The sequence below is a fragment of the Daphnia pulex genome, chromosome 6 (assembly GCF_021134715.1).
Source record: "Daphnia pulex isolate KAP4 chromosome 6, ASM2113471v1".
Classification (NCBI taxonomy): Eukaryota; Metazoa; Arthropoda; class Branchiopoda; order Diplostraca; family Daphniidae; genus Daphnia; species Daphnia pulex.
Window position 1 is genome coordinate 3,975,600 of NC_060022.1, and position 21,085 is coordinate 3,996,684.

Here is a 21,085-nt window from a genome sequence, read left to right on the forward strand (position 1 = left end):
AAACAAAAACAAATATTCAATACAAATTATTGGGTAAAAATAATAAAAATAAATAAATCGAATAAAACTAGGTAATCCGATCAAACTAGATTTGCAACGCTGGTGTGAAAAGTAAAAGTAACCGTGAAATTCAAGAACCTGTGTTATAGCGCCTTTGTATTTTTTTTGTTTTTTCTCAGCTCGCTGAGCGTTCTCTTTTATAGCATTACACATTTAATTTGAATCCACGCATTCCTGAAAAAACTGTAAAAAAAAAGGAGAAAACGATCAAGTTGCTTCCGGCCATCCAATTTAACGCACCCTGTTGTGTTGTCAAGATAGGGAAATTCCGTCGACTGCTGTATCACAATTACGTCCATTGGCGTGATAGTTGCTAGATTGGTTTTAGGGTGTGTGTGTGTGTGCTTGGGTAAAATAATAATACTTGTAACCATTTATTTTATTTTGTTTTAGTATTCTCTCCGCCCGCTGGGTGAATCATCCCACGCATTTCATTTCCCATCGGTTAATTATTCATTCCAAAGCGGCGGCTGGGGCTGCGCTCGGCTCTGCTGGGGCGCATGTCGGATCGTTGATATTGATCATCAACTGTGTTACATGTCTTGTCGGTGATGGCGGTACAGCTGGCAGATTAACATCTGCCATTACAACATCATTGGGTTGCAGCTCCTCGGTCTTGGTATCGTTACATTCTCCCTCTATCATTGGCTCGTCTGGCTCCCGCTGCTGTGAATCGTTATTGACGGTAGCCGGCTCGGTTCCTTCTACGTCAGACCTCTCAATGCCGTGGAGAAGTTTGGATTCCAGTAAGTTGATGCAGCGAGTGATGGAAGCGATCGCTTGCCTGCGCGCAACTCGCACATCATCTCGACCCTCCACTTGCACATTGTCCAGTTTCAGTAACAATCTCGTCAGCCTGTATCAAAATCAAAGAGAAAATCACAATGGTGTTGTAAATAAGCTATGAATTTGAGATGAGTACATTTCATCGAGGAATAGGAATCCACGATCGTGACGGTCGCCACGGAATTCTTCGATACGGGGAAGGAGAGTTTCCGTCTCGCGCTGGATCCGCTCGATGAGTTCCAAATCATTGGCCGTTTGGAGATCGACTGAAGCCGAGGAGCCGGCGGATTTGCCAGAGTCATCCGACAATCGATCATATGGAAGAGGAATGGGCACGGAAGCGTCCCGGACTTCCTCTTTCTGTTTGGCCGCTTTGTCAGTTGACGGAGTGCTGCTGCTGCTGGTCGTCACCGAAATTGGTATTTGTGTGACTGGCGGAGCTGTTGTCTTTTCCGCCGCTGCCGCCGCCGGATAGAAAGGCATCGGGATGGCTGTTTTGCTCCGCTTTTCCGCAGCTGAGAATAGACCAGCCCCTTCTTCGGCGACGGAAGGAAGTAGTGGCTCATCTCGACCCTCCACCATGATGGGAATGTGACGGACATTATTACTACTGCCGCCGCTGCTGCTGCTGCTGCTAGTGGAGTTGACATGATGAACGTTTGGATGGCGCCGCCCAAGTCCCGGCGAATCTGTGGCTTGATTTTCACGCTGGCTGTTGATGATAGGATGACCGCCGCCCGCTTGCGGTTGGTTAAGAGTTGTGGTGAACACGCGTCTAGGACTGCCGGATGAAAGATTATTGTGATCGCCATTGTCAGCGACATGTGGCGCGACTGGAGGAGCAGAACTTGCCCGGCAAAATCCACTTTTAGGTGACGCCGCTGGACTGCCGGGTGGGAAATCACCGGTGGCACTTCTGGCCGCTTGTTTGGGAATGCGATGTCGAGTGCTGGGCGAGTCGCTCCTTCCCATTTTATTGTGCTGCTGGGCTGAACCCTGTCAAAATAGCGCAATAATCAAGCGATTAATGATAGACCGTACATGAATCATAGCTCGGCCAGCGATCGTGAAAGGTCAGCCAAGCCAAATCGATCCAACAACCCAAATGAAATGTTGAATTATTACACCTAGGCGTTAGGAACTCAAATCGTCTTTGGGTAAAATGACGCAAATACACCGATCGATAGAGGAAATTTTCCCAAGCACGATAACAAGACTCGGAATATTTGAATACCAAATCAGATGATGTTGTTGTTGGCCTTGTAGCTGTTTCTGCTGCTGGAGCGCCGCCGCCGCCGCCGCTGCTGCCGGCGCTCGAGTTGCTTCCGGCGCTGCGGCCACTGCCACTAGAGGGCCAACGCTGCCGATTTCCGGCCCGTCCGAACGGCGCCGCTAGATCGGCGTCATCCTCAGTCATCCACGCCGGAATATCGTCTTGATGGAAGGCGTAGTTGGCATGATGTGGTGGCGGTGGCTGGTGTGTTGGCGGCACGGACCTATCGAACACCCGTCGAGCAGTGTCCGTAAATGGGAATCCCGTCTAAAACACAAACAACGTAATGAGAGCTATACTCGGAATTGCTAATTAAAAAATAATACCCAGCATAGAAAAAAGACAACATCACGTCTAGGAATATAATAAATGTGGAACAAATCAAATTTCGATCCAAACATGGACCTTGGTTTGACCTCATTGATCGCCGAGTAGTTTGACGTGCCAAAATGGCATTCCCCCAACGCTCTCTTTTTTTTTTCCGAACCGTATCGGTGGGAAGATCAACCCAAGTGACGGGCGTTTAATTTTAGAGTGGCCACATATATACACACTAGGCACTCTTCAAGAGCTGTTGCCCAGCACAACTGAAACGCGCACGGGTTATTCTCTTGTGTTATTGTTATTCCCCAAATTGCGCTCGATAGCGCAGCCCTTGAAGGTGATAACTTGAACACATTTTACGAGCCCAAGTTTCGCCAGTCGTACCAAGGGCGAAGTTAAAAAAGAAAGAAATTGTTGAGTAATAACGGGGAAAAAAAAAGGGGAAGACGTTTTTTGGGAGTTTTCGACTGGAACTGATTCAACGCTTTCATGTCTCTCTATTTTTATCTGTTCTGCATCTGTCCCCGTTTCGACCCTGGAAGAGAGAGAGAGAGAAAAAATGATGCATTCGTCTCGGAACAACTCCTGGGAGTTCCATCCAGTTATGTATTGCAAAAATTCTAGCGACGAATCGTTACGGACGAGATTCCACACAATTGATGGTCATAACCGTGGCCATTCAAGGAGTACTGCTATATACCGTCGCTACCGAGCGAAACAAAAAAGGCCGAGAGCCCATCGTTAAAGTCATGTCCAATTCAGGGGATGCCGAAAAAAGCTATCTTTCCAGTTCATTTCTTACATGTTGGCTGTGTGTGTCCCTATCTACTTGTTCTGTTTTTATCATTCGATCGATCGGGATAACCAATAAGCCCAGCCAAATCCGTGTGTGCTATTCATGAAACAAAAAAAGGGGATCGTATCGATACGAATAAAATACTAGGGATCTGCTGTGCCAAATCACAGCAGTTTTTTGTGTGTGTGGAAACATTACTCGCATATCCAGCTGGAACGGTAGACGCAGAACGCGCACAAGGCGGGCTGATTTCCAACAAAAACCTTATTACGTAGAACCAAATGTTAGGACTAAAAGGAGGTCAACCGAGAGAGGTAGAAAAACCAAAAAAATACATGTAGGAACACTGGAAAGCCCGGAGGAGATGAAAAGTTTGGAAGAAATCTGAATGTGAACACTTTCTCTAACGTGAATGTCGAGCTGGGGAACAAAAAACGAAGAAGATGGATTTTCTCTTATTCTTTTCTCTCTTGCGCGTACATATGTTATGGGCTAGGCATTTCAATTGACGAGATGCACCCATATATGGTCTCGGCGACTATTTCTAGAGGCTATAGCTTCCAGAAAATTCGTTTAAGGGCCACCGAGAACAACGGAAACGCAATGAAAGGATGAAAGATGATGTAGATTTACTTGACTGAATGCGAGGCATTATATATTCCACAGTCTGGTAAAGGACAAACAAACTAGCTAAACAATTCGTAATAAACGACACTTACCCGTTGAGCGGTCGATTCCCACTGTGGTGCCAAACGATCGAAGAACATTTGTCGATGCTTATCGAGCTCGTCTCTTAACGACTGGATGACTTGGTCACTTGATTTCCGCTGGGCTGTGCTGTGTCCGAACGGAGAAGATGATGACGAAGCTGAAGCTGAAGCGGATGCGCTCGGGTCGGCGGCTGTCCGGCCAAAGTGGGAACGACGGTCGCGGAATCCGGATGGAGGCCAAGCGAATGTTTGATCTGAAGCTAAGTCTTCTTCAGCACCGGGATCGCGATGAAACATGACGTATTTCTTTGCAAGTAGAGACTAGCTCAACGTTCAATGTGTGACTGTTTTATATGGATATTTTTCAAAAAAGCTCTTTTCGGGATGATACTACGCGCCGCCTCCTTGGGCTGACTTCAACTCACGAACTGGACGGCCCACATTTTTACCAGACTGTTCTACCGTCTTCCATTTCCCCCGCCTTGACGCCGTGTTGCCACATCGCAAACTCTCTGGTCGGTTCTCGTCCTTTCGGGCTGTGAATGTTGCGCAAGTTTTGGTTGCTTTAACGTCAAACAAATATATGGGACTGTATATAAGATGGAGGAGATGGCAGCACGCGATAAAAACATTGAGCAAATAATTAACGGTGGGCGCGCCGAAAAACAAAAAATAAAAAGTGTGCAGATGTAATATTGCCTGTTTTTCTCTCATTTGATGCAGCCTTTTTGACCACTTAAGGCTGCGAGTTTAGCCGAGTCTATTCGTTAGACTCTTGGCGGAATGACGTCAGCTAGTCGATGACATCAACTGGTTAAGGCCCTCCCTTTCCTCAGACTTAGTCGACTCAAAAGCCAACCGAGGGTATCGATCTAAGGAAACTGTTTTTCTTGGGTACTTTCCAACAGTCATTTGTTACGTGTTTTTGTTCGCTGACATTCATTTTCTTCTTTTCCGTGTTAGGCCAACGTTATAGGCTACGGTGTGCCCCCAAGATACATGATGACGACACTGGCTGTCTTTAGCCTGATGCTTTCATCGTCCTACACCGGCGTGAGTTTATTAGTCATGCAGTTCCAACAGTGCCGGTGAATCAGCCTTTTTCTTGTTGGAGAATATAGTAGCCTCTTCGTCGTAAACTGCCAAAACTACTCAAAAATTGATTACGTAAGATAGGAGACTTAAACGGTTAAGTGAACTTCCCAACTTACCATATTTGGAGAACACATTTTCAAGGGGTAATAAAACCTGATCTCATTGACACGACACACAGTCCTCAAACATGAAAAGTAAACACAATGCGATAATGTAGTTTCCGAAGTTGAAATGATTCTATTTTCTTTGTCTGCTAACTTTCTGCGGAAACTATTGAACGACACTGCAACTCTGCATTGTCAAAAAAAGAAAACATAAACACACGTCTGCTAGGCCTAGTAAAAAATGGCCATGCGTTATTCATTTTTGTTTGGTGTTTCACGAATATTAACTCGCCAGACATATAACGTTTGTCAGAAACATCATGCAACTACAGCTATTTTTCCCGTTCCTTCAAAAAATAAAACAATTTCCAAGAAATTAGCCATCGAGCATGATGATCCTGACGTGTTCGGTACTCTTTCTTTACGTGAGAATCTCGGAACACAAAAGTTGGATTCTATAAAGAATCACGATAATTTTATCGACGAAGGAGATGCAATAGAAGAAAAGTTTCTTAGTTTTGAACCTGCTGACAAAAAGAGTTCTGAACAGTTTGAATTGGAAATCGAGCAGTTAATAAATGACAGAAACCTGAAAGAAGCTTTATATCGACTAGAAGTTACCATGAAAGAGGACAAAGTCAGACCATCAAGAAGTATTTTTTCCATGCTAATTGGAGCTTGTGGTAGAGCTGGATATACCAAGAAAGCTTTCAATCTTTTCAATGTGGTAAAAACAGTTATTCCAGTTACCTCCTAAGGTTCAACCTAAATACTTAGTAATGTATGCATTTTTAAAATTTCTTCTAGATGAAAAAGAGAGGCTGTGTACCAGCAGATAGCCATTATACAGCTCTATTTAATTCATGTGCAAATTCACCATGGAAAGAGGATGGCTTGCAGAGAGCAACCATGTTGAGACAGCAATTGAAAGACAAAAATGTTATTCTAAATAGGGCTCAGTATCATGCTATGATTAAAGGTAATTACATTTTGACCCTGAATTGTTTTATATACTAAAATTTTAATGCTTTCTTCCTCTAGCTTTTGGTCACTGTGGAGAAATAGGAACAACACTTGAGATCATGGACGAAATGGCAACCAATCAGATTACAGTTACAACAGAAAGCTTCAACTTCTTGCTTCAAGCTTGCATTTCTTTACCTGAAGAAGGATTTACTCGCGCCATCCTAGTAAAAATGAACTATGATTTCTTATGGGTCACTAACAAAACTTTTGAATATTACTTTAATTCCAAGATCTGGAGGAGGCTAAGGAATATGAGAGTCACCCCTTCAATCTTTTCTTACAACCTGATGCTTCGTGCCGCTCGTGATTGTGGCGCAAAAGATATGGATGGAAAACATCAACCTATTGAATCCATGTTGCTTTTGGAAGAAAAAACTGGCTCTCAAAGCAATAATCCATTCAATCCGGCTGTATTGACTATGTCAGAGTTAACGACCGTTACAAACCAGCTGACGGTATGTCCAAACTTCCTCGCTGAGAAAATCCAGTCGAACAACGTTATGGGTTTGGCCGGATTAGATCGGACTGAGAATCGGTATCTAGACCTATATTTTTAAATGTAATCAAGTTCGTAAATTTCAGTGCTACGTTTGTTTCCTAGATTGGCTCTTTTGGGAGGTATTGAAGGTTTTCTGGCAGAAATGAGCAAGGATCATGTTAAACCCGATATCAAGACGTTTGCCCTTCTTCTCGAGACCATAGCGTCTGATCCATCAGAAGAAAAAGTAAAATTTAATTGCTACATTAATGAGATCAATATCCTCACTTGTAAATCTTTCCAGAAACTTATGGAACAAATGAAAGCATTTGGAGTTATTCCAGATGTAACTTTTTTGAATGTTTTCATTAAAAAACGCCAATTTCGACGAGACAATTCCGGTGCTCAAGTAGGATTGAACCTTACAGCAAATTCCATTTAGCATTTTTAATTAATAAATTTTGTTTTATGTTAGGAAGTATTAAATTACTTTCAGGAATATCAGCTCTTTCCGAACATAATGACGTTTGGGGTTCTTGCAACGGGATGTCGTTCTTCTCAAGAAGCCGGTGCGTTGATGAAAGACATGGAAAATGCCGGATTCAGGTATTAACTATATTTGGTCCATGAATTCCGTTTTTCCGCCCAACTAACTCTGATCGTTTCCAATGCAATGCAGAGTGAATATCGAAATATTCGGATCATTTTTAAAGAACGCGATTTTTCACAAAAAATGCTATTTTATCATGGACTTACTGAAACGAGCCACGGAGATGAACTTAACATTAGACGAGAAAGCTATCAAGCTTTTGGATAAATTCAGAAGAGAAACCAAAGAAGCTATTGCAAAGCATGTAAGTGTGCATTGACTTTCATGGTTGTCCATTTTTTAAATTATTAATTTTTTATTCATATCAGGATCGAGGTTTGGAAGTTTCTAAAATCTACGGAAACGAATGGTTTAGAGAATCATTTAGAGTGTTTTGCCTTGGATACAAACCTCAAATGGAAAAACTTGAAGTAGCCCTAGAACCTCACCCTTGGCAACAGTACCGATATCCTCTAGCGAAAAAGGATAAAACCGATCAGACTTCCTATCCATCCAAGAGTGGAAAAAGTGTACAAAATTAAAAATAAATATTTTGATAAATGAAAGAGAGCTCTGTATTTCTTTCTTTCTGCAATATGGCTGTTTTTGAAGAGACAATTTATATAATATGGCACTCAATTCTTCTTGATACGCTCGTCATTAGAATTTAACCCTTTGCTAAATTCAAATCACAACCTGGACGAGAAACGATCCCTGGTCCGGATATCCAGGATATGCGACAAAATCTGACTTTGGTCTCACAGCAGAAGTGTTGTCCATTCTTCTGTTATCAGCTTTACAGACTTCTCTGTAACCAGTGCTTCAGCTTCGCGTACCAGTACGTCGGATAGATGTTCTCGTAGAGAGCTTGGCACCAATGATAAAGATAATCAGTGCAAAGAAGTTATGGAAAATAAATATTTTAATGAATAAAATTTGAGAATAAATAATTTTTGCTTTGAAAAAAGGATATAGTAAGCCCCAAGGGGGATGTCCTCCGTTGATATAAAGTACGTACGTAAATCCATCTTTACACTTGCCATCTACGGAATAGTAGTATGGCAAAAACGAGTGTAACCTAATAGAGAACAATAAATATAGCAAGTTACACCAAAAGTCAAAACAAAGAAATACCTGAAATAATGTTTTTCATAAAATCTTATGGCAGCGCTATTCATTGTCAGTACATGTAGGTAAATGGCTTTACAGATTTGATTTTCACTTTGAGTCACATGAGTAAGAAAACTGTCAAGTAATAAAGATGCAACACCCTGTCTCCTAAAACTTGAGCACACACCCAGGCTCAAAATATAGCCTACAGTGCAGTTTGAATACATTCGTCCATCCAGAATTCCTTTATCCTGTAGCAAATGTTTACAAGTAAGAAATCAGAACAAACTTTGTTTTTAAAGGAACCCACCTCCTTGTTAATAGCATTGGATTGCTTTACTTCTGCTATAAGAAGCCCCACTAGTTTTGATTGGTACACAGCAGCTAATGAATAGAACCTTGGATCAGAAGTTATGTCTCTGTACCAGGCTTCCGGGTACTGAATGGGGAACCATTCTTTACAGAGGTCCTTAACCTGTTACCCACAAATTTTCCAATATATTTTATTAGAGCAGAATGTAGGGCAACAGCATATTAAAGTAATTTACCTGGTCCAGATCGGAAGGACAGAGAAATCTCAACTGTAAGTCTACTGTGCTCGTAAACAAGGGATTCGAGTATTGCGATGTCGCGTCATGGTGATCTCGGTTACTATCCTTAGAGCCCGAGTACCTGGAAAGTAGAATGCACTGTTAACTCGACACTTTTTTCGAATATGATAACAATAATCACCGATACCAATTAAAGGAGGTCATAATAAATCAGATTTATTGACCAACTGCGAATTGACATTTCACCGTATCCGCCCTTAAGCGTTCAATGAGAAGTGAAGGGAATGGAATATTGTGTTCGTGTGATAACAGCGTTGCCATTAGAAAAACATTGCATCAATAAGCCGATCAAATGATCCGATTTTGTAATATTAGCCAATCAATAGGAATGTTTGCATTACATAATTGTAACTCATAATAGAAAGCAGGGTAACTTATAATAATAATTAAAAGCGTCTTACAGTGACAAAAGTTATCGCAATAATGAAAATGATACCACCTGTAAAAACAAAATGAATTTACCGGTTACTGTTATTTATGGGAAAAGGTATGATTGAAGAATGACTGGTCCAGGGGATCGGAAATGGATCGATTTCCTTTCCCCATTTCCAAGGATACTTACTTCCTGTATTACGTCTAGAAGAGTTCTCGAGATTTTCGCTGGAACCATAAATAACATAATTTAACGCATCCCGCATCTCATCAACGAGTCTGTAGCGTTGCCTTTCTCTGACTAGAACTGTTTGAGCCACTGCCAAGGGGAAACTGATATACCGTTGTCGATGATTAAAACGTAAGACATAATTAAAGGAGGTAATCAATAAAATACTTTCGTATCTGTTGAGTTTTGAATGCTTCGAAGTTATTGTCAGGAATGCTCATCACTGCGCTTGGTGTTAAGCCCAGTAAAGAGTTGGCGGGTATCAGTCGTAACTGTTCAGGACTCAATCCCCCAATTACCGCTCCAATATTTCGAACCTAGTTTTAAAAATTTGATTATTAAACAGCTTGATATGATTCATAGTATGCGATTTTAGTTCATACGATAGCGGCAGTCCAGTTAGAGGGCGCACCAAAAACCCTGAAATCAATCGCTTTGTTTGCTAAAGATGAAAGCACTTCGTCGGAGCACCGGGGCTGACAGAGTAACATTCCAAGGTACGCGGATGCTTCCAAGTACTTTTTTTTTTCCAATGTGTGAAAAATAGAATATTTTAAATTAACAGTTTGAGTGCGTATCCAGGGTGACAGTTATTTTGTTTGAATTAATTATTTATACCGCGATGGGGGAAATGCGATCAATTAGGGATGCGTTCACGCCACACAGAAGACGGCCAAGAATAAGCAAATCTTGTCCTGTGTAAGTTTCAGGATCTTTCTCCCATTCCAACACTGCTCGATTAGATAATACTTTCATCTAAGAAATAATAGTTTTGGTTATACCAATTAATTTTAGTTTCATACACGTTAAAACATTAAATGTAACATTATAGCATTCAGTTGAATAAACATTAATCAGGTGATAAGGTTCTTTGAACTTTAGGCAACGTTACCAAGATAAACACTATATATCTAGGTTTATTTTGGTTTTTCTATAATACAACCTTTTCCATGGAAATTTTGAAATCTGCTGCTCCTAATGCTGCTAAAACATCGGAGTCGTTCATCCGAAACTTGTCTAATGATTCCATATCAACACTGGGTAGAATCCAGCCCAACCGAGTCAACTGATTTTTCGGTATTCGACTTGCGTCACTCTCGTAAACCTTTAAGACAAAATGGTAAACGTTTAAAAAAATATATTTTTTGACATCACATGGTTTCCCTCACTACCTGTAGTACCCGGTTCCACAATGCAGTTCCCTGGTCTGAATTTAGCGGACTGTGACCTAACTCATACAAGCAATCTTGAATATCATCGCTGGAGAGAGATTCGAGTTGATCAACCGTGAATCCTGCAGCCGATCCCGAAGGCACGACCGCTTCGCAACTAAGCCTTCTTCTCTCATTTCCTACTTATCCAGTTAATTATTCATATAATACACAGTACTTAAAGCGCTTATTTATGTTATTTTTTAGAACTTACCAAAAAGTTTCTGGTTCTGAATTCCAAATATTTGCACTCGATCTCCAGCAAACGTATTGAAGGCAGCTATTGCCCTTTTCTTTGCAACAAGCTCATTACCTTGCCTTAAATCATTTTCAAGCTCCCTGGAGCTAAGCTCAAATTGGCAGGCCACCTTTGAAAACCGCCGAATAGAGAAATTTATAAATTATAATTGGACTTTAACGTACTATATACTTCGAGATTCTGTCTAAGAATTTGAAGATGAAAAGGTGGTGGAGTATCAGCATTGCAGCTTCGGCATCCTTCGAGGAACAAGTCGTCGCGAATTGACTCCAATTCTCTCCATGACAGCGTATTTAAAGAACAGCAGGCCACCGCAACTGTGCCCAGATTCCAGGCATTTGGGTAACTGAATAATAAAACCCATTCAAAGAGTATACCATAACTCACCAAATTGGAATGCGTTGCGTTATTTCAATGAAATTAGAAAGCTTTGCATTTTATACCCGTAAAACGTTTTAAGAGATTTTCGTATCGCCGATCTTTGATCTGATGTTGTACAGGGACGTACTGACAGCCCACCGAAGATCTTGACATTTCCCTGCGTGAATTGTGTGTTAATTGAATATATTCGACCCAATTATGTAAGCGGCGATTCAAATTTTACTTGAAGTATTGGAAGAGCAATCTCGAATGCTCCAGTTGTCATGTTATTGATCCTCGCTTCTTCCATATCAACGACGGCGTTTCCAATTATTGTCATGTCTTCTTCGTTCAATTTCCGACCATTGCCATCTTTAACCTTAAATTGATCGTAATTTTTTTAAAATGAGCTGAGGCAAAGTATCTAGCTTGTTTGTCACCATGACAGCGATTCCTTGCTGCAATATGTTGATCCGCTTGTATCTCGGAATGGTGTAGTAATCGTTTAAGTATAGACGACCGAGCGACCGAAGCAACTCAATTTTTTTCATCCCAAGAATGGATTTTAATGCTTTGACGCTATAAATAAATAAGTATTAATCCATCACAACACACATGAGTAATTAAATGAGACTAAGCACATCCTCCACAATTAAAAAATGAACATATTTTTTAAATCACACACTCTTTCCTTAATTAAAGCTATATAACAAAACCAAGCCTCACCTGAAGCCGGCGATGACTGTGGCGGGATAAATGTCGTAATTTGATAACCAAACGTTTTCTAGAAGACTAACATCGGTGTTTGCGACATCGTGTCGCTTGTGCCTTTAAACAAATAAACGAGTCTTTCTGTATCATACATTTATTCAATTTAGAGTGCAAATTTAGATATAAAAAGTGATCTTTCCATTAAAGGATTACCTGGTAAAACTTCTCAGACGTGTCTGTAAAATCCTGACCTGATTTAACAAATTCGGCATTATAAAAAAAATGAAATTCAGTTAATGGGCTCTTCTTACCATCTGTACCGGCGGTCCCTGGGCACTTGAACTCACAGCTTTCATTAAATCTGCAGTGTCCGCTACTGGAATGGAGTTGAGATGTTCAGGACTGAGATGTGGAACAAGAAGAGGTTGGCGAACTAAATCCGCAATGGAAGTTTTATATGTCCCGTCTAGTTTAGTTGCTGCGTATGTAAGCCTCTATAACGAGATCAGCGCCAAGAATTTCCATGAAGTGTAATTTGGTTAAAAATGATCCGATAAATAGAAAAAGATGAATGCCTACGACGATGGAATCTATTGGCATGTCTGCCGCGAGATCTTGTAATTGATTCAAAGTGTACCGACTCTTCAAGTACGGAACGGGAATCATTGATTTAATAATCTGGGCAGAAGTTGTTGCGGACGAGAGATCGGCTTGGTCGTCTCTCAACTGGGTGGAACCAAACGGAATTTTAAATTTAATATTACGAACGATTACGAAACGAAAAACTAATTTGTCTTTTCCTTTATACCTTTGTGTAGATAACCCCCAAATGGGCACCATTCAAGTTATTAGCTACTGCTGACGTCAATTTATTTATTAAAGGTAGGATCTCCTTGGCTGATAGTGACGTGTAATCGGAAAGATTAGCACCACCCCAATATATTGCGGGGGTGTTGGCCATGCTCCAGCTGCCGTCGCTATTCCTGAATACCCGAGCAGCGATTGGGCTCAATCGATTGATCTAATTAAGAAAATTATAATTAAAAAATTCACTACGAATTCATTCGTTTGAAAATACTTGGCCACTAGAGAGACTGTCCGCCAAGGGATCGGTGTCTAACATCTGGAAAATGTTCTTGGTTGTGGAAAGAGACGGAGCGAGATTCATTTTCCAAAATTTCCATGGGGCAACTTTCAGGTAGGTGGCGTCAAATTGTAGAGGCAGTTCTTCGAAAGTGTTGTTGACGTCCTTTTCTGCCATGCCGGACAAACGAAACTGAAGGAGCGCTGAAGCAGTCATACGGGGAAGTGACATCCCACGATGGACCAAACTTTCCATTTTGCTTGCCCAAACTGAGAGTAACAACGCGGGAGCTGATTCGTTCTTATTATTTACCAAAAATTCGGGTAGGAGGTACGGACCCAAATACATCAACCTATGCCATACGTGAATCAACATTAGACACAATGCAACCTCTCGACTTTGTTTGATTTCCAGAATAAATTGAATAGATACCGATCTGTGATATTTGATAATCGATCGCCGTTGATGCGCTGCCGGAAACTGTTGGTAAACAAACTCTCAACCAGAGCATAACCTTGTCCGTCGTTCCAGTTTCTTATCTTTGTTGCAAGATATAATAGAAATATCATAGGTGAATGGGTAAAATTTAGCTATCGAAAATTACCTGAGAAAGAAATGAAAGTGAATCGTTTAGAATTTGCTGGTTCATCATGGCTAACAAACGAGGACTCATCCGGCGGAATAAAGAAAAGTAAAAACTGATATTGGCCGTCGACCACTGGCTTATGTTTTCCCCGAGTACTTCCATCATTAGTTTCAATTGAATTCGCTACAAGAAAAGTGTTTCCGTAAAGCTATTAGCTATAAGTAAAAGTATTTCCAATAAAGTAAATTTTATTTTAAGGCTCGTACCTGCACATTGATGACCGAATCGGATGAGTCTGGGGGAAAGTCGCAGCCAAACTCGGAATAGTCTTGCGGTAGCCACCAATCCAATCTAATAAATTACGATTCCTTATGATTGAAACAATAAACAATAAATGAAATTCTCAATTACGTACACCGTTCTGGCAGCACATCGATCGCGGATTCTGATCAGAATGTCTGGCGGCAACGCAGAAATCAAACTAAACCCGTATTTTTTCACCAGCGTATTATTCCAGTTGTCTGGCGATGGTAACAACCTGCAGTCGGATTTACTTTAGAATATTATTCAAATATTTTGTAAAACCGTAAATAATTACCTGAGTCCCTGCCGGAGAAATGACTGGACATCTTTATCGCAGCGCTGCAATGAAAGTATAATTTAATTAATTTCTATTTAATTACGTGACGATAAAGGCGATAAAGGGTTCTGTAATGGGAAACATACTTTGGTGTCAAAGCCGAATCGCCGATCGTTCCACAAGCTCAAGAATAAATCAGGATTTCCGTCATTAATGCGAAAGTTTAAGCTTTCAATAACTTGAGCCGCCTGACGGTAATCTTTCTTGTGTAAGAGGTTAATAATGATGTCAGAAACTTGTTTATCCGTCAACAACCGACTGAAATCATTCTGAATTGACGAACCGACATCAAGTGTAAATATGTAATAAAGGGCTATTATGTCATATGAGCGCATACCTTCAGCATAGCTATGGTGTTTGAGTAGAGCTGAAGCAAATCCGGAACGGATATTTCATCGGGCGGAATCACAGTAAGGAATGCCAGGCGTACAGTTTTGGGAAGCATTCCGAGAATCTCCAGCCACCTTAAATGTTTAATGGACAGGTATGAAATTAATAACAGTGCAGAAGAAGATTTTGGAAAATGGATGCATGAATTATACCTTGAAATAGAAGCTGCATTAAATAAAAGTTTCAGAAATAATAATATTCGTAAACCATTAAATTGTGCTTTTAAATGTCTAACCTGTATTATTCGAATTCCAAAATTCTGAGAAATTTTTCTGTGACATAATTTCGCCAAATTGGCTTCGCTTTTCGCGTTTGGTCTGGTTACGTACAGTCGACTCATACTTCGATCCTTTTGAACCCGAGGAAATAATCTCAGTAAAAACCATAGTCAAACCATCAGTTTTCATTGCATCATCTGCTCTAGTGTGTCCAATGGCTGATTGCTGTGTGCAGCTTGGCAACAGCAACTTCACTGTTTATTCCAAATAGGAAAAGGTACAATAAAAAAGTCGATACTTATTGTTTTCAGTTAAAGTTTGCATAACTTTATCTATTTTGACTGTAAAAGCTCATTTTACCCGTGAATAAACAAAACAGCAGTGTACATCGAGTCCTTGATGGGTAGTACATTATTGTAGTGAACGGTGTGTTAGTCGATATCCCGTTTAGATCGTGCTGCTGCTATGAAACGACAAACATGGATTTTAAAGGTTATATTAGCTGGTAATACTTTTAGACTGTGTTTAGTATTTCTTATTTCAGACTGCGTACTACGCTGCGTATACTTCCAACATTTTACAGTTTGAATGAGGCGGTTTAATGCTTATTTGTTTTGAGGGCGACCGGTAAGAAATACGACCAATAAGGGTATAATACAATGGAAACCAACACGAATGGAACGATCTATCGATTTGTGAATGTACTACATACGATCGCTGGCGTACACATAAAGCACGTTATGGTACAGGATTACACTTAGATGTTATAATTTAGAAATATAATGCTTCGAGATCGTAGCGTCGTCTGATGATAAATGCAGTATAATGTCTAACACCGTAACTGTTTGAATTTAATTGCGAAATTCAGAAGAATTTCATGAAAAATGGAGTAGAAAGTTTTGTACAGCAACATTGAACAGCACCCTTTTGTTCTTCGCTATATACCACGTGAGTTTCAAAACATCCAAGTTACTAATTGATTCTCAGGTATTAGGGCCTGCATATTTTTTCAAGATAAAAAGATTTGAACTTCACGCGGAAACTTGTTACTTCTGAGGATTCTGCTTATCCCCCACACACACTAAAAAGGCACTAATGCTTTTTCCTCAGTGAGTGAGAAAAGATTTAGGGATAAAGTGGACTAAAGCTTCCCAATTTATTTAAAATTAAGTTATCTATAATAAGTTAATGACACGTACACTAGAATTGGAGAACTTACTCAAAATTGGTAGAAAAACATCCAAGGGTCGTCCATCAACACGCGAGTGAAAAGGCGCGAAAATGTGCAACCTGCTCCTTCGACGAATAACTGACAATGAGGAATCCACGAATCAACGCAGTGTTGCAATTTCAAAAATGAATCAAAATAATTATCTTTAAAATTGAATACCACAAATACAAAAAAAAAATTCAAGATGGTGATTCAATCAAAAATACTTATATAAAAATTCAATTTAATCGTGGTCAGTGAGAGGATGAGTAATTTGAATAAAGATAAAAAATTGTGGAGTAGGATGGGAAGTGGCAACTGCCAATCACAGAAGTCGAATGAGAGAATTTTAAAAAGTCAGTCTACTGTACATTATTTAATGGAACTTAGATAAAAATTAAAATGTGAATACTCAATTAATTACAACCTTATCTTACCTTCTGAATTTCCGATGAACTAAAAAACCGTTCGGATAATTTTGCAATCAAATGCAATAACAAGACTTTGAACCAGGACGAAAAAATCGTTGATAAACTCGCGACTCGGACAGAGCCAAACTAGTCAGATACTGGACAAAAAGTAAACTTTATAAATCGATGTGATAGAAAAGTCAACTTGCAGCTTATATACTGTGTATAAGTGTATTGATGTGTTGTTACTCACATCTACTATGTATGCACACATCAACAGCTCAATTCTGTATGTACCTGTACGTGGCAGGTGCAATCGTTCACTGATACTAAAACAAACGCTATGGTGTAACAACATCAACACGGCACTCTTGCCGTGCTATTACATTCAGGTGTGTATGGTCACTATGGAATCAAAATGTGTAGGGCGCGGCCTACACCAAAAGGCTATTCCTCAACACTCCCGGCATTTTCCCATGTAATCAAACGAGGTGCTGGAACCTGCTGCTGTCATTGGACGAATAAAATTGGACTTGTTTGGATGATTGAACTAGGGTCTGATGAGAAGGTGTCGTTCGACTCGGCCTTTCCCACTTTATAGAGTTTTACATGCTCTGCTTATACGTACGCATATAATGATGCATTATATAACTGTGACATGAAACTCGGAAGAGAGCTAGAGGCTTCGACACTCAAAAATTATAGCATTTTCTTCCTTTTTTCTCTTAATGGAAAAGAAGAAAATTTATTTCCCAGAATCTTTCCCTCTAACTTTCCTTTCTCCTTGTTTATTAATTGTACAAATCTTGTTTGGTCTTCCCAATCTAATAATGGCGGATTTTTCTTCCATCACTTCCACTTTTCCGCAATATCAGATTAATCCACTGCAGCCCTAAACCATTTTACCACCACCAATTTGATCGGAATGCGATATTTCTATCATCAGTTGAGTACTTCCCAGATAGCATAGCAATCACATCAGCACAGACAGATAGTAGTATATACTTCGGAGTGGTTTCAGGCGAAAGACTAATTTTTTTTTTACTAAGGTTCTAAGGTTATCACTGACACTCAGTAGTACTGAGTGTCAGCGTTTCTTGCCATTAATAATGTAGCCTATAATAGAGATATCAAGGCGTTTTCACTTTAGTATTTTAATCTTTTTTCTCTTTCTTCTCTTAAGAAAAAAGTCTAGCGAATTTTAAATTCGAGTCGCTTCAGAGTCAGAATACTTTAGCGCACCGTATTTTGCCCACGCAGAATATGTCAGAAGTTAACTTTTGTCATTGATTCTTATAAATACGCGGTTTACGAAAAATGTATTTTAAAAGAAACTTTTTCTCCTTCTGCTTGAGTGCTTGATTTTTTCATCAGAAACTGATCAACACTTTGCGCCTTCAAGTCAAATTAACTATCGACGTGCGGATCATCAATCAAGGAAATGAGCAACTCCCAGTAAGACGACGCGGCTTCAGATCTTGTTTAATTTTACATGTGCGGAATAATGAATACGCTATGCTAATAAGACGAGGGAGCTAGTAGGCTCTTTAATTTGACATTGATGAATAAAACAAGCCTTTCGAAATTAAATGTCAAACAAATGCGGCTTCCGAAAACAATTAGCTATTATGAGTCCTATACCCACACACGCTTGAGATGTTTCTGTTTAAGCGTATATTAACATTCCATTAATTTGGAATTAGTTCTCGATTAGACACTCGCCATTCGCACCTATAACATTCTGCAAATTTACTACTTCGGACATGTCTCATTAGATCTCAATGACCGACTACAATGTCCTTATTATTGCTTCAGCGTCATTGGATCTCTGCTGCTGTACAACATGAGCCACAGCCATGAACTGCGCAAGCCTTCCGCGCGTCGCTTTGACGCTTGATGGGAGACTGTGTATAATCTTTCTTCGCGACTCAAAATGGTCGGTAGACATATCTCCAGATTTTAGTGTTACGGAAATTCCCCTCCGAGTTGGATATCGCTGGAATTGTGCTCTCTCAAATCTGAATCTCTACAAAACGAACGGTGCCATGTCGACCGACTATTTTACTTATATCGCATCGCCAGATTTAGTTGATGGGAATGAATAGCACTGGTGACATTTCCACCGGAAACAATAACAATCAAGTGATCTTAAATGGTTCCGATGAGAATTCCAACCGGAACGAATCCAGCACTTTGTCTGCTGCAAACAACATTGACAATCCACTGAACGGCTCGTTCCCCATAGAAATGGATTTGTTCCGATCGACGTGTCACCTTCTACTGGTGTCGACTGGCGTCCCCCTCAACTTGTTCATCGCCGTCATTATCATGGCCTACAAGAGATTGCACAACAAGCCGCGCAACGTCCTCTGGCTGGGCGTCACCTTTTTCAACCTGTTGACGTTGTTGACAATCCTGATCGAGTTCGTGGCCTACCACACTCAGAATAATGTCGTCTGTCTCGTGTTCGTCTCCGTCACCGGTGTGGCTTACACCTCGATCCTCTTCAATCTCCTTTTAGCGCTGATTGATCGCTACGCGGCCATCGTCCATCCCATCTGGCACCGGCAGAACGTCACCGTCCGCTGGGTCGTCATCGGTCAATCGATGGGTTTCGTCTTGATTGTTGTCGTCATCAAATTCCCGTTCATCGCTCAATTGGCACCTCCGTATTGCGGCTATTATCCGGTGCACGCCAAGTTGATCGCCGTGACCAATTTCAGTCTCTTCCTCTCGTGCATTGCGGCCCAGATGACTGTCTATTTCAAAACTCGTCAGTATTTTAACAGCAGTCGGGGAGACGGGACGACCGAAGCCACCGTCACGTTCGTCCTGTCCGCTATGCAGAGACAACAGCAGCGTGAAATAGCGGCCAACAACAGCAGCAGCACCCCGAGCAATAACAGCCAACCGTCTCGCCTACCGTCGGCGGAAGCCGTTGTGAACATCAACAGTCCTTCGGCTAGTAGTGCTGGCGATCGCAATCTAATTGATTCATCATCAGCAGTGACCGTCGGGAGCGGCGGCGGTGGCCAGCAGCAGTTGGTGAGACTCCGGCGGCACCAGAGCGTCGGGGGCAATCGACAAATGGAAATGGAAGCCACTTGGAGTCTCTTGTCGGGCGTCTTTTCCTTGTTGCTCTTCACCTTTCCAACTTTGGTGCTGGGCTTCGTCGAATGGGGTTGCCGGATGATGTACGGCGAAGGCCGCTATCCTCCTATTATCGGCATCAGCGTGTTTTACGCCCGTGAATTACTGCTTGGCCACCTCGTTTACAATCCCGTCATGTACATGATACGTAATCGCGAGTTCTCGTCGACCGTCCGGGAAAAAATTCGCTTTACTCTTCGTTCTCGTTGAACTGCGATGATTTGCCACTAATCAGAAATGATATATGTAACGATGAAATTTGTTTTGAAAATTTAGACCATTTACTAGGTTAAGCCGACCTGCTGCGGTAAGGTGCTCTTTACCTTGTTCCTTGTTGAAATGTTGGTAGAAAACAGGGTCGATCGAGGATATAGAAAAAGCTTTCATCGTCTATATCGGGTATCTATGTAAAGAGTTCCTTGTGGGATTGCGGACACTCCAAGAGGAGGAAAGTCTTCATGGGAACACAATGTATTATAGAAACTTTTGCCTTATGCATGGAGACAGTCGATTTTTGATTCAATATTACATAAGCACACGTGAATATAAATGTATCATACATTTTGTTCAATGTTTTTATTGTCTGTGATGGATGTTGTGACAGAGATTGTTTTTGGTTCTATCCAATTCAAGTCATTTTCATTATTTGTATCATTTTGGGAATTTCCCAACTTGCGTATGATGGAGAAAAAATGCATCAATCGATATTCTTGAAATTCAAATTTAAAGTTTTTTAAAACTTCATATCAACAACCTGTAAACAAAAATACAAATTTTTCTTCTATTTACTTTTTGTGTATTTCCGTAATGTCAAGAGAGCAATCTTGTATTTATTCGGACAAATGATACTTAACCGCATACTTTACCGTGCTTGATGATGTGCCATACGTGTTGCAATGGATTCGTAATATAATTACACGCTGTTCCTATAAATTATCACAAGATTAAAGGTACACCAGTTCTCGCTGCGTAGTCATCTCTATTCATGTACAGTGCGAACATTTGTGATTTATTGAAAGCTCACAACTGTTGTCAGAAATAGTAACATTTAGGCTATCAAGCCCACTTCTTTTTTAATATCTATAGAAGCCATATTCGGTGGAAGCTGGAAGTCTAGTTTTGTTATAGAGATAAAAAAATTCTTGTGAATTAAATATAAATATAGGTATATACTTCAGTGCAAGCTTATCTTTTCGGGACATGTATAAGGTTTCAAATGAAACTGAAATTCTAATGCTGCATATTGTCCATAGATTTTTCCTTGTACTAACCAGCAGCCATTGTAGAGGATAC

The 21,085-nt window shown here is 40.6% G+C and overlaps 3 protein-coding genes across 7 annotated transcripts; 1 reads left to right on the forward strand and 2 right to left on the reverse strand.

The window, feature by feature from the left end:
• Positions 1-138: 138 nt before the first annotated feature.
• Positions 139-4,536, reverse strand: LOC124195865 (flocculation protein FLO11-like). The gene is made up of 4 exons (XM_046590484.1): positions 3,959-4,536; positions 2,081-2,386; positions 983-1,842; positions 139-916 (listed from the first exon to the last, which is right to left on the reverse strand). The coding sequence occupies exons 1-4, from the start codon at positions 4,244-4,246 to the stop codon at positions 514-516; spliced, it is 1,857 nt and encodes a 618-aa protein (XP_046446440.1). The 5' UTR covers positions 4,247-4,536; the 3' UTR covers positions 139-513.
• Positions 4,537-5,254: 718 nt separating this feature from the next.
• LOC124195864 (pentatricopeptide repeat-containing protein 1, mitochondrial-like) lies at positions 5,255-7,807 on the forward strand. Its single transcript, XM_046590483.1, has 9 exons — positions 5,255-5,875; positions 5,956-6,127; positions 6,190-6,338; positions 6,405-6,709; positions 6,776-6,899; positions 6,957-7,061; positions 7,128-7,258; positions 7,332-7,506; positions 7,571-7,807. Exons 1-9 carry the CDS (start codon positions 5,390-5,392, stop codon positions 7,781-7,783), a joined length of 1,860 nt encoding a protein of 619 aa, XP_046446439.1. The 5' UTR covers positions 5,255-5,389; the 3' UTR covers positions 7,784-7,807.
• On the reverse strand, positions 7,793-16,330 carry LOC124195861. 5 transcript variants are annotated; one of them, XM_046590478.1, is made up of 29 exons: positions 16,242-16,317; positions 15,383-15,485; positions 15,040-15,276; positions 14,957-14,969; positions 14,752-14,878; positions 14,501-14,683; positions 14,373-14,416; positions 14,190-14,312; positions 14,041-14,125; positions 13,793-13,957; positions 13,621-13,727; positions 13,183-13,540; positions 12,913-13,125; positions 12,684-12,830; positions 12,416-12,598; positions 12,318-12,355; positions 12,120-12,221; positions 11,834-11,972; positions 11,638-11,772; positions 11,477-11,571; positions 11,205-11,379; positions 10,989-11,142; positions 10,736-10,917; positions 10,577-10,668; positions 8,900-9,023; positions 8,662-8,826; positions 8,376-8,602; positions 8,215-8,319; positions 7,793-8,134 (listed from the first exon to the last, which is right to left on the reverse strand). In XM_046590478.1, exons 2-29 carry the CDS (start codon positions 15,432-15,434, stop codon positions 8,038-8,040), a joined length of 3,867 nt encoding a protein of 1,288 aa, XP_046446434.1. In that variant the 5' UTR covers positions 15,435-15,485; positions 16,242-16,317; the 3' UTR covers positions 7,793-8,037. The 5 variants fall into 5 exon arrangements, with proteins under 5 accessions (XP_046446434.1, XP_046446431.1, XP_046446432.1 ...); XM_046590475.1 differs by lacking the exons at positions 7,793-8,134; positions 8,215-8,319; positions 8,376-8,602; positions 8,662-8,826; positions 8,900-9,023 and adding exons at positions 9,251-9,401; positions 9,525-9,667; positions 9,732-9,880; positions 9,947-10,081; positions 10,182-10,319 and having other exon boundaries at positions 10,507-10,668; positions 15,383-15,482; positions 16,242-16,330; XM_046590476.1 differs by lacking the exons at positions 7,793-8,134; positions 8,215-8,319; positions 8,376-8,602; positions 8,662-8,826; positions 8,900-9,023 and adding exons at positions 9,251-9,401; positions 9,525-9,667; positions 9,732-9,880; positions 9,947-10,081; positions 10,182-10,319 and having other exon boundaries at positions 10,507-10,668; positions 10,736-10,914; positions 16,242-16,329.
• Positions 16,331-21,085: the final 4,755 nt, after the last annotated feature.

Bases quoted from the DNA above. Each gene is read 5' to 3' on its own strand.
- LOC124195865 (XM_046590484.1), bottom strand. From the start codon at position 4,246: ATGTTTCATCGCGATCCCGGTGCTGAAGAAGACTTAGCTTCAGATCAA. The intron at 1,843-2,080 runs GTATTCAAATAT...CTATTTTGACAG, and splicing joins CAACAACATCATCTGATTTG to GGTTCAGCCCAGCAGCACAA. The intron at 917-982 runs GTACTCATCTCA...ATTTTGATACAG, and splicing joins TTCCTATTCCTCGATGAAAT to GCTGACGAGATTGTTACTGA.
- LOC124195864 (XM_046590483.1), top strand. From the start codon at position 5,390: ATGGCCATGCGTTATTCATTTTTGTTTGGTGTTTCACGAATATTAACT. The intron at 6,339-6,404 runs GTAAAAATGAAC...TTTAATTCCAAG, and splicing joins GATTTACTCGCGCCATCCTA to ATCTGGAGGAGGCTAAGGAA. The intron at 7,062-7,127 runs GTAGGATTGAAC...GTTTTATGTTAG, and splicing joins GAGACAATTCCGGTGCTCAA to GAAGTATTAAATTACTTTCA.
- LOC124195861 (XM_046590478.1), bottom strand. From the start codon at position 15,434: ATGTACTACCCATCAAGGACTCGATGTACACTGCTGTTTTGTTTATTC. The intron at 13,958-14,040 runs GTACGAGCCTTA...CTTTTCTTGTAG, and splicing joins ATTCGGTCATCAATGTGCAG to CGAATTCAATTGAAACTAAT. The intron at 8,827-8,899 runs GTAAATTACTTT...TGTGGGTAACAG, and splicing joins GTCCTTCCGATCTGGACCAG to GTTAAGGACCTCTGTAAAGA.